At 40.5% G+C, this 12,354-nt stretch overlaps 1 protein-coding gene across 8 annotated transcripts in view; it reads right to left on the reverse strand.

Annotated features, from left to right (window-relative positions):
- dtnbb (dystrobrevin, beta b) overlaps positions 1-11,210 on the reverse strand; it is a 33,959-nt gene extending 22,749 nt beyond the window's left edge. For 2 of the 8 annotated variants that reach the window (XR_011693666.1, XM_071498364.1), the window contains exons 1-9: positions 10,803-11,207; positions 8,439-8,485; positions 6,832-6,899; positions 6,463-6,543; positions 6,106-6,319; positions 4,246-4,331; positions 3,770-3,924; positions 3,552-3,657; positions 2,294-2,460 (exon numbers count right to left, since the gene is read on the reverse strand). Coding sequence is in view for 7 of the 8 variants with exons in the window: in XM_071498364.1 (XP_071354465.1) it covers positions 2,294-2,460; positions 3,552-3,657; positions 3,770-3,924; positions 4,246-4,331; positions 6,106-6,319; positions 6,463-6,543; positions 6,832-6,898 (876 nt within the window). In the remaining variant the exon portion in view is untranslated. Of the gene's footprint in view, positions 1-2,293; positions 2,461-3,551; positions 3,658-3,769; positions 3,925-4,245; positions 4,332-6,105; positions 6,320-6,462; positions 6,544-6,831; positions 6,900-8,438; positions 8,486-10,802 lie in introns of all 8 variants that reach the window. The other 6 variants (XM_071498367.1, XM_071498365.1, XM_071498369.1 and 3 more) reach the window with 6 other exon arrangements.
- Positions 11,211-12,354: the final 1,144 nt, after the last annotated feature.

The raw sequence follows: 12,354 nt of genomic DNA on the forward strand, positions 1-12,354 counted from the left end.
GGGACGTTCCCTTAAAGCCATGTCCGGTGTGTTTCTTCCCTGGAGGACTAAAACACGTTGAAACCTCAAAATATCCCATATATATATATATATATATATATATATATATATATATATATAACAAAACAAACACACACACACACACACCAGTGGGGTTCCATAGACAGCATATTTATCAGAATACAAGAAAGTGTGCAAGTGACACCATCTCAGGTGCATGGGGTGGAGGTCCTGCCTCCCCCCAGTTGCCTTCCATCTGTCAAGAAGGGGTTGCCAAATTTTGTGTAAAACATTTTCCCTTGTTGAGTGTATATCCAAGTCTTTCAAGGTGAAGCACATTTGCCAGCGCTTTGACTCATATATGGAGCTTAGGGCTTGTTTCCGCAGAACAACAGATAATTTCTCATAGAGAAGGGAGGGAGTAGAGATTAGATAGATTTTTAAAGGCTTTTGACAGGTAATCAAAAATAAGTAACCAGAAGGGTTTCAAGTTTTGGGCAGGACCAAAGCTGGTGAGTGAGTTTACCTACTTCCTGTTTACATCTCTCACAAAGAGCGGACAGCCCTCTATGTGAGAAATTATAGAAGGTAACTGAACCCTTTATGCCAGGTTGATGCTTCCAGATCTCATCTAACATGTCATGTCTGGGCCTATGGTAATCCTGGGGTATCTTTGACCGCAGGTGATTCCTTATCCGAATCTATCTGAAGACATCTTTATAAAGTTAATTGACACCTGGTATTGAAAAAAAAACAGTAATTCTCCTCTCTCAGGTTACATAATAACATATCACTCAAGTTCTGATTGAAACTAGCACCTACTACACATTTCAACCAATTTTTTACAGTGATGAAAAAAGGCAAGGTGTGCTGATAGATGTGAGCCTAAAAGGTAGAAATGAGCCACATCTGAATGAGATGAGGCCTTTGGCCTCATACCTATGACCGAATCACAGCCGTGCTGATATTCACAACAGTTCTACGAACACCATACTAGTTAACAGTAATAAGCAATAACAGATTATGATTTGTTTGTCTATTTCATCATTTATTTGGCCAACACAAATAGTTCAACAACTGGACTGGTACTGGACTGTTGCTAAGCAACACATCAACATTAGCCTGCACACTAGCTTGCTATCTAGTACGCAGGCTTCTTCCCCTCCCCTCATGCTCTTCTGACAACCATTCAAAATTTAATACAAATGTTATTTCTGGAAATATATTCATCTTTGCGGTGCAAAGTTTGTTACTCTAAGATAGATAATGACCATTAATGTAATGCTAATTAATAGTTAATAGATCACCTGTAAAACGGAGGGATACATGTAGTCAAAAATCTTATTTTCATCCTATTTGCAGTAATTTTTGGGAATATTACACATTTGTTACTTTGGTCTTGTTCTCTGGTACAAACTGCACGATCATCTACTGCACGACGCATTTATATTACATATTTTATTCATTATATTCTTCTACATATGTTGTATGAAATTTTATGTGCGCTGATTTTCCTGTCGTGAAACAGAGAAATAAAATAGCTTTTCCTACACAGTGCACACACTTGTGTTTCACCGTAGAAATATAGTGAACTTGGTAGCAGATAGGAAGTGACACAGCAATAGACTCTTATATGAGCAGTCATATTTTCTGTCACAGGAAGGGACTTCCTAGTGATACTGCCAGATAACCAGAATAGAGGTGAATTGAAAATGCTGCCAAATGCCAAAACCAAACATTGCAGATGGTTCTGAGAACGGGAACCAGATGACATGGTGAACAATGTCACAGATGTGTTTCACAGACACATGATTTACACAAATTTGTCACGAAAAGTAGGAAAACATCCAGAACAGATTAAACCTAACCTTCACAATAAATGCCATCATGTTTTCTTATATTTCAGACAGTTTTGTCTTTCATGCACTCGGGCGAGTCATTCCAGTCCTGAGGCTTCATACGCAGTCATTCTCCTCTGTACAAAAAACGAGCAGGATGGGAATTGGATTTGGGATTCAGCGCATATGACTTCCATTGTTTCGATTTATAACATAATGATTGAGCTTCAGGGGAATGCAGCAACATGGCGAATTCAATCAATACAATTTCATTTGCCAAAATGACTAAAACCCCATAAAATCCCTCATGGATTGCTTTGAGAGGACAGGAAATGTAGGCGGACGATTGAATAGTCTGCTTTGTTGTAAAATCATTCTCATGGAGATGTATTGACTTTTGAATTGTTTAGAAAAGGGAACAACAAAAATTGAGAGTGATCTGGGTTTTGCCTTACCCAAGATGAGTGCTCCTTCATCTGGTGCTGGTTGCTATGGGGACCATTGGCATGGCCACGCCAGAAGCAGCTCTGACAAAGCTGGTAGCCATGGCACTGTTGGCACCGATACCGGAAACCCATCATGCTCTCACTCCGGCAATATGAACATTCCACCGGATGGAAGACTGAGCGGAGGAAAAACAACAGCAACTCAGACAGGAGCTTCAGCCAAGCTGTCACATCTCTGCTACAGGGTTACTGAAAATAAACCTCTGCCTGCAGTCAGTTTTAAGGCAGTGGTCTCCAATCTTTAATATCAGACAAACCCCCACAAACAGTGGTGGAAAGTAATGAAGTAGATTTACTCAAGAAATCTAAGTCTGATTTTACTTAATCCGTTTGTATTACTTTACAATTCAGCGGGAACATTGGTCGTTACACCACTACATTTATTTGGCAGATATAATTACTAGTAACTTCACAGATTAAGATTTAACATTGAAAAAGATGATAAATTAACATATTATGCCAGAGGGTCTTTAGCTTTTTGGCTTGTATGTGATCAGTGTGTCCAAAAAATGACAAAAAAATTCTGTAGCAGAATTTTTCTTCTTCTTTTCTACCCAATCCATCATCTCAGGTTCAATCAGGTTTATCTTGTGACCCTTTGGAGGATGCCCAACCCCTAGATTCGGAGGCACAGGACTAAACTACCAAACTGTATCTAAAGCAGATAAAACACCTCAATCTGCTGCAATAGTTAGTAATAGTAATAACAATATGTAATAAAACATCACTGACAGGGGTTATTTTCGTGCAGAGTACTTTCACTTTTGATACTTTAAGTAAATTTAGCTTATCATACTTGTCAGCTTCTCAGGGGGATTTTGCAGAACATTTACCTAATGGAGTATTTTTATCTTGTTATACTGGTATTCACTTGAATATTTCAGTAAACAATCTGAATACTTATTTCAATCTGCCCACAGCGCTATAAGATATTAAAGTACCCCTTTATCAACAACATCTGTCATGAGAGATGAGATCATTTTAAATCAGATGTTATAAAATTATCATTTGTTAATTTATCTCTCATATAAAACTATACACTGACATTTTAATCCTGGTGTAGCCTGTGCTCATTTTTTGTCAGGTCATTGCACAATGTCAATTTTAAATTTAGAAAGACGGAATGAGGAACTTGAATGTTCAAATGCTGAAATTCCAACATGGATGCACACGGTTTAACTGAGCCCACATCCTGGCCAGATCTTACCATTTTCAACATTAGCAAGTCGGTGCATGAGTGGCAGCCATACGAGACACTGAGGAGGAGGATCTGCCATCAACACATCCAAAAATGTGTTCAGCATGATCTTCTTCTAGATACAAACACAAACATAGGTGTGTCCAGTGAGAAGTGCACGTTATTACAAATTTAGAGGAGGATAGAGTAGAGGAAGAAGCAGAGGACAGGGTGTTCAGATATCCTACCTGCTGGGGGAAGCACGTCCGCACTGAATGCTCCGTGTAGCCGAATGAAGGGCCCTCGAACACAGCTGTGGGCAGCTTCAGCACCTCCCGGAGAAACTGATCAAACTTAGCAAACACCATGACTCCACTCGAGTCAGAGATCTGTGAGAAAATATCTGAGAGACAGCAACTGTCAGACTTTATTCTCAGCAACAGCAGAGTGCAAACAGGCTTTTGACATTTTTTGTGAATGCAGTACTGATCCACAGTGCATATACTCAGCAGGGTTTATACATGTACAGTAAATGCATTCTGCATGTGTGTTCTAACAGCGCCCCTGTGTGGTTAATTTGGGGAACTACACAAAGACTTCAGCTGTCCCAGGACTGTACCAGCATGTACAGCTAGCCAGGGTGAATATAATTTTAGAAAATGCAGCTAACTTATATCTAAATCTTATGCCGTGTTGTATGTAAGGTTGTCAAATATGTACTTACAACGTAGTTTGTCCACAATTTTCCCTCCACACATTGTTGCCAGCATTGCTTTCATTGAGAAAACTGTCAACTTCCCATGGCTTTCACTGAGTGGAGGAACAAAAGCGACGCTTCATTAGGAGATTAAAGTGACTTTTGAAAGAAGAAATAATATGAAAAGTTGAATTCAGAAGCAATAAAATCCCATGATAGTGTACCCATGTAAGTGTACTGGCGATGTTGCATCCATTAGGGCCTGAAATGTCAAAAATCATGAACTGAACCTTAAATCACATCTTATTATGGTATATTCAGGTCATTATGAGTCTGCCTGAAGACCTTTTAAAATCTTTTTAACTTGCCAAGAGAGACCATCTCTTTCATTTCAGATTAATTTAGCTCTGGCTTCCAAGCAGAGGTACATGAAAGCTCTTCTGCCTAATTCAGTTTGGACCTCAGGGACAAGATAGCGAAACCACTTCCTGTGATCACAGCTAGTCATTTCCACGAAGTTTCCCAGAGATACGGCAGCATGAGTAATAACGGAGCGGGACCAGAATGGCCTTACAGATAAAAGAAAACCAAGTGAATGGGGCCCATGAATGGACAGGGCAAGCAGCCAATCAATCTGGGCACACAGGCTGCAATAATGAGAGAGAGCTTTACGGTCAGTAATAAACCTTGGTGCTCCAGGATGCACAGTGTCTGAGGCCTTGAGTGCAGAGCTCACATTAAGAGGAGGTATATACAGTAAAGCATCATCAGGGATATCAGGCCTTTTTTTATATATTCTGTCTGTGGTGTGATGGAAAAAGCTATAATTGATTTGATGGTTTGTTTGTATAATGAAGTCAAGGTTGTGGCTCCCATTAAAGATACTAAGTTCATGTGCCCTTTTGTAAATTCGGAGGTTTCAGCAATGTTGAGGGTCTACAAATAAAAATGAACACATTAGCAGTATTTATTATGTTCATTCCAGTAATTTTACACTTAATATATTATAGACAAATAGAGACAAATTCAGTATTTCTCCAGTAGAATTTTATCTGGCAGCACAGGGAGGGGTGTGAAACAGCATTTAGACCTTTGTTTTTGGGAAATAAAATACTGGTGCTGTATTTCACAGGTCTGTAATTTCCTATGTTTGCTGAAAAGATAGAACAATGTGATTTGGCACCAATTATAGGGAAAACAGAGTCTAAGGTGACATCTCAGTTTTTTTCCAAATCCCAAAGATATTCAGTTTACTGAAATTTAAGACAAGCAAAAACAGCACATCCTCACATTCAAGACGCTAGAACCACTGACTTTTTTGGCATTTTTGCTTGATAAACAACTTCAGTGTTTTACTTAATTAGTTAAAAGAAATGTCCTTGAACTGCGTGATGGAACATTTAACTCTATATAATGTATGAAAAATCCAAATAGACCTTTTTTGAGTGGCTTATTAAAACAAGGGGTGTCTCTTTGCTTTGATAGGCCCATGAGAATGTCTCAAGCATGTGCATATGATCAAATAGCATCAGTTTGTTTGCACAGTTGTTGTGTAAGTGCAAGATTTAAAGCAAGCAACTTTTCGGAACAGCAGCCACTGTGGCCAAAAGTGGAGATTAACGTAAGTGCTAAAGGGTACATTGAAAAAGCCACCATAAGCTACTGGTCATATCAGACCAAGTATATCAAGTGTATTGGCTTGAGCAAAGGTGTGTTTTACCTGGGGGTCAGATTAGTGGTAGCAAGATGATTAACAAAATGAAAAAAAACAAACAAAAACAAAGCCCATAACATGGGTATAACATGTTGTTTCTGCACCAACTCTCCCCAAACAACAGAAAAGGTGATTCTGATGATCAGCGCCTACACTGACCACCTGCCTCATACCTGTCATAGGTGGCCACCATGAAGTTGAGCAGCAGCCCGATGGATTGTTCCACATTGATCTGGTGGGTGGTGGGCAGCCGTTTGTTGAGCTGGTAGTAGATGGAAGACAGGATAGTCTCCAGCCGCGACACATTGATCTCAGCATTGTGGTCTAATGTGTTGAGCCCATTGTCACGAAAGGCTTCGATCATGTTCCAGACATCCACCAGATGAACTGTGAAGGGGAGGAGGGGGGCAAACTGTGATCAATTTAGTCTGTATTCATGTTGGAACAAATGTTTCTATTGGTTACACAGTGTCATAACAGCTGGAAAGAGAAGAAAGAGGGGAAATCTTTAAGAAGCTACATGCTCTTACGGTTGCATCTCTTTTGCACAAACCGGAGTTTGCAGGCAGTCCTATAAGTCGACAGTCTGATAACATCGAAGTTTTGAGCTCCTAAAAGACAAACGCAAAAAGAACATCTCAATATATTTCCCATAAAAATGTTCTCAGATGAAGGCAGAGCCTGTTCAGTTTAATGAAACAAAATGAAACACTTTACAAACACAATCAGGCCTACTGAAGGCACATTCAAACACTATCACTGCACTCGTGTGGGAGGAATTATAATGTACGTGTGAGGGACCACGCATCTCCTGCGCAACTTCGAGCCAGTCAAAGAATTACATGAGCCGGTGCTGACTATGAATAGTGAAGAGATTTCTCTCAGTCGACTCCACTCACTCATTTCCATGAAGAGCTGTCTCTTCTCCACCGTGGCCTTGCCTCGTTTACTGCCTTCCTCGATCATTCTGTGGCACATCAGACAGCAGAGAGCATGCAGCGCTCACTGTTCAGACAGCAGCATGGTAACAAATTCAACACACAGCTCCTCTCATTGTCCAAAATCATTCAGGTAGCATGCAAGTGAGCAGGACTTACAAACATATCACGCATGCAGTTGAAGAAAATGCTTTCAGAAAAAAAAGAAGCGTTGATCTAAATCTCATAAAGTACCATTCAGAGGGTCTTGTCTTCATGTGTGCATTATTTCCATCAGCGGAAGCATACAGATAAGTGATCTCTAATGTGGTCATGCTAAGTGGCTGAAATGCACAGATGAGCTACTGAACACTGGTGTACCAACAGGATACAGCATGTTCTTTCATCTTTATTATCTGCCCTGTCCATCAACAACCGTGTTACTCATCTCACTAGCTTTGTCAGACATATAGATTGTGTGGCGTTGTGTGTCTGTTTTTAGATGATGGACGGTGCACTGTAATTTAATCAAAACGAAAACCTAGCAGGGCATTGACCAGTCTGAATTGCCCTTTTGCAGATGGAGACATGGGCAGCAGTTGAGGACAGTGAAAACCAGAAGTAAATGATCATTTCTTAAATTTAAAGTGTCGCTGAATGTATGAATCTTGGCACAGTTGTTCAGTAACTGGAAATCCACCAAAATGTAAGGGTGCAACTAAGAACATTTAATGTTGACTAGTTCATCATTTTGGGAAATAGGCTTGTTTGCGTTAATGCTGAGAGTTAGATGAGAAGACTGATAACACTCTCATGTCTGTACAGTAAACGTGAGGCTGCAGCCAGCGGCCGATTAGCTTAGCTTAGCTCAAAGACAGGAAACAACTAGCCTGGCTCTGTTCAGCTGTAACAAAAGCTGTAAAGCTCACCAATTAACACGTTTTATCTCTCTCTCTCTTAAAGAGAGAAAATAGGCCCATTTCCCAGTATCTCAAACTAATAATTTAAAGTGCGTTAACACTGTATCGATATTATTGACACTGCTGTCCTCAAAGATTTTTAATCTTCGAGGTCAGGTATCAGATGATGTGTGGAGAAACAAAGAGAGCGCTCATCTCTTTCATTCCAAAGAATCTCCTGAGTTTGGACTTGTAAACTGTGATGATGTCTGACACAGCTGTGCTGTTTGAAAAGGGATTCAATGTGGCCTCTTTTTTTTTTTTGTCTGAACTTATGAAAGACAAGTTTCCTTTGAAACCATTTCTTTTTTCCATTCATTACTTCTGTCTACTGTTTTTCTAAAAGTGCCATCAGGGCTTTTAATGGTGTGTTGTGAGTCATTTCTTCAGTGGACATTTTAATTTGAAGGTGATATCTTCAGTTGCTCTTAAACAATGATACTACCCTGTGCTCTTATGAAATGACGATATTTCATTTCAATATCAAAACATTAGTGGCATAAATTTGTGGTCTAATGAACAGGGAAACTGTCTCCTCTGTTCGTAGTAAGACATGACAAATAAAAGATGTCTTTTACTCTGTGAGTAATTGTCTATCTGATTCTTTTAAAATTTTTCAAAAGTATTTACCTGTCACTTGCTGAATGTCAAACAAAGTGAAGCCCTTAACCTCGACCCTGTGAAGAAAAAGACAAATTAGGAGTTAGCGAGGGTGTCTTTTGACTTTATATTACCATTACTTTGAGAGCTCACTGACAAAATTTGGCTGACTTTTAAATAAGTAATTAACACCTCCCCTCTACCTCCTTCAAGGACTTCATTAACTCTCAATTTGTGCTTTTGTTTCCCCTCTCTCTCCTCCTGTAGAGATATTGGTGAGCTGGCTGGGGAACACTCCAGCGCCCGTGGTCTGTGCAAATGATAATTCTCCATGACATCCCGCTCAGCAGTGACTGCATCCTGTGGGCTAATGACACCGACTGAGCTGCAAAGGAACCACTTAATGATGATGGACACAGAGCACATTACGGCTGGCCAATGACTGATGAGCGCTGGGTGTCCTGGGCAGCCTTGGACCAAGGAGCTGAGCACCTGAAACATGTCTGGATCACATGCATGTTCACGGGGTGCAGGGGATGAGCTGACCAACAGAGCGTAAGCAAAGAGACTAAGGTTCTGCTACCCTCAGGAAGTCAGCAGACAGGGAGGGTTTCTCTTTTTTTTTTTTTTTTTTGCTTTTTTGCTTTTTTGCATCGTGCCTTGTATAATGGACACTCCTCTTCTGACACAGATATCTAGTATTATGGCAGAGCCTCTTTCCATTCACTAACTTGCAACTCTGGCTTGTGTTGTTCCTGGTAACAGGCACCAGCAAGGGTCTTTGAAAGGGCGTCCGCCACTGAAGTGCTGTGTCAATGAAGGCATTCATTCATCTGTTAGCTCAAACAACAGGTATGATCAGGGCTGCAACTAATGATTATTTTCATTAGCGTATGATTACTTTCTCAAGGTGACATCTTCAAATGTCTTGTTTTGTCTGAACAACAGTTCCAAACCCCAAATAAATTCAATTTATAATAAAACAAATTAAATCCTTGCTTTTGAGAAACTGAAGCCAGATAATATTTGGCACATTTGCTTTAAAAATTACTGAAACCATGAAAAACCAAAATAGTTGGCTATTAATTTTTTTTTTTTTGGAGCGACTGATTGATGAACCGACTAATTGTTTAATCTCTGGTTATGATAGCTGATCTCATGACCAGCAGATATGGCTGCATTTTAAGGTCGGAATAAACCACTTTGTGCCAAATCAAACGGCTATTTTAGTGTTTTGAAACTATACTGTGGCTCTTTGTAGCTCAGTGGGCAATTCATGACTCCAACCGTGGCAGAATTAAGGGTTCATAAGGCAGTTAGAAAAATTTGGCCACCCTAATTAGATATTGAAAGGGGTCCTAAGCAGGGCAACAAAAACTGTGACTGGGCTTTCGAACGGGTGATAAGTCAGAGGAGCACTAATACGCCGTGGAGGGAAAGGGTAGAAAACATTTGCTATGCGGTGGGAGACCCAGCAGACACATGTCAGCAAAACAACACAATGGTTCATTGTAAATATTCAGCCTGTGAAGTAACTGCAGAAATTCATGAGTAGGCAACTCAGGCCTTGCTTTGGCAGGCAATGTGCAGAAAAACTGTGAGCAGTGCATGACAGCAAATGACAGTTTCATAGCTGCATTTATCATTTTAGAAAAGATACCAGAAAGGGCACAAGTTCTTAATAATTCATAGACAAGATGAATTCACAGATGAGAGCACATTCAAAGGCACAGACCAGAATCAGTGCGATAAGGTCTGAGTTCCTGGGATTTAGTTGCACACCAATAATCATGAGTTCATTTTGACTGTGATCATCATTATAGGCCTGTAAAGGTGCATTTTACTGTAACCGCACCTTGAGCTTCAAGGTAATGACAACATCCTTTGACGGGAGTCAACATAAGGACTCGGTTACTGCAGTATCTCCCTTCCGCTGACATCATACACTTCTCCGTGTCTACGAGGCTCAATCCTCACACTGAGAAACCCTGCAACACTTAAAATTCACTTCTGAAGCGACGGCAGAGCACAAACGCAGCCATATTGTTGATTTAACTGCCTATTTACCTTATTTCCGCAATGGGAACGGTGTGTCGTGATGCCCATCATTTTTTTTTTTTTTTTCTGGATAAGAAACAATGGCAAATCTGCATCTTTTCATTTCTCACTCCTGTCTCGACAGCTGAATAAGAGGCATAACAGGTAACTGTAACTGGCCTTTACCGGAGGAAAATCACGCAGGCTGCGTTTAGAGCATCATCATCACCATCATCATCATCGGCAGAGGCAGCAGCAGCAGCAGCAGCAGCAGCATCAGCATCAGATGGGGAGGATAAGTGGTCCAGGGTGAATCACGGAGGATATTTCCTCCGTGATTCACCGCAAGACTCTCACCTTTGATTAATCCACGCGTGTGTGTCCGCCGACGTTACAGCTGTCCGAGCGATGAGAGACGGCTCCGACCATCCATCGTCATATTTCAAGCTCCTCTCCGGTTTCATCCGACTTCAGTCTCGGGAGCTGCGGTTGTAGCCGCACACAGAAATGTACGAGAGCCCCGCTCCGCTCGGCATCACCAGCGACCCAGCGGCAGAGGACGGCAGAGCAGAGCGGAGCGGAGCGGAGCGGAGCGGAGATGCCATGCGCGGCCACCTACTATACTTTACGCATGTGCGCACGCTGCTACTATCGCTGCTGTTACTCTGAATTATGATCCTTGGCAATAGTGGAGTGGAGATGAAACAAGAAACGCAGATTGAATTCAATTTAAAGGGGCACTCCAGTTTCTTCTTTTTTAATATTGCACTTTCATAAAGTCAGGAGACTCGCAAGGGAGATATTAAAAAAAAAAAAAAAAAAAAGGTCAGAATTGAGAGGCAGGGCTGACTTTTGCGCTGGATCCTACAATTCCCATAATGCAACTCAGTAGCATCTGTGTGAGAGTTTCCCTGTTCAGTAGGTTTTTTTCTTTTTTTGAGCTCCTCAATGTCACTCAACTATGATATTACAGCCCTGTAGGTTTGTATTGTAGTGATCACTTTATTTTATTTATTTATTTTTTAAATCATATCATGTTTTGTCCATATGTTTGGCGTTGTGGGAGATGGTTCTAAATACTACAGTATCCATGAGCTTTACCGGGGCAGTAACAAATTTGAAATAGTCCATTGTTGCAACTAGGAACAAATAGTTGTTGCTCAATTCATCCAAAATTGACCCAGAATCCAAAAGCAAATTAATTTAAGTTGCAGGATTTATTACTAGTTTTCTCAACAGTCTAATCTTTAGCACAGTAGTGGGAGTCACCTGATATTACCTATAAAAAAATAACTTCCAGAACTAGATACAATGCATTTGGAAAGTCTTCAGGCCCCTTCAGTTTTAACACATTTTTTTTATGTTGCAGCCTCACGCTAACATTAAAATAAAACAATTAAAAAAATTAATTAATAAAATATTTTGCCCCATCAATGCTCAGTTCAGCCAGGAATGGTGGAGGCCACTGTTCTCCTGAGAACCTTCAAAGCAGTAGAACATTTTTGTCGCCTTCCCCTAATCTGTGTCTGGACACAATCCTGTCTCTGAGCTGTGCAGGCAGTTCTTTCTGCTGAAACAACAAAATGTGAATAAATGGAGGGGGTTGAACAGTCTCTGAATGCAGTATTAAACCACGCTTGCCTCCTAAATGGCCACGTTCCACACCACTACAACACACAGTTCCACAAATCAGGCTTTCTGCCTTAAAATTCTAAAGTTTCAAGCTGGGGATCTTTTTTTTTTTGTTTTTTTGTTTTTTTGAAACTTTGGACCGCTCCCCTCAGAGCCACAGAGAAGATTATACAACAGTTTCCATGCTGTTAACTAGTCGTGACAAGTAAACTGAACTTCAAGTGGTCCTTGCATGCTTCTGTGAGAGATAAGTAAAAGACAAAGACACACAAACAAA

This window comes from Trachinotus anak, unplaced genomic scaffold (assembly GCF_046630095.1).
Source record: "Trachinotus anak isolate AG129_WGS33_773 ecotype Australia unplaced genomic scaffold, CSIRO_AGI_Tana_v1 ptg000015l, whole genome shotgun sequence".
NCBI lineage: Eukaryota > Metazoa > Chordata > Actinopteri > Carangiformes > Carangidae > Trachinotus > Trachinotus anak.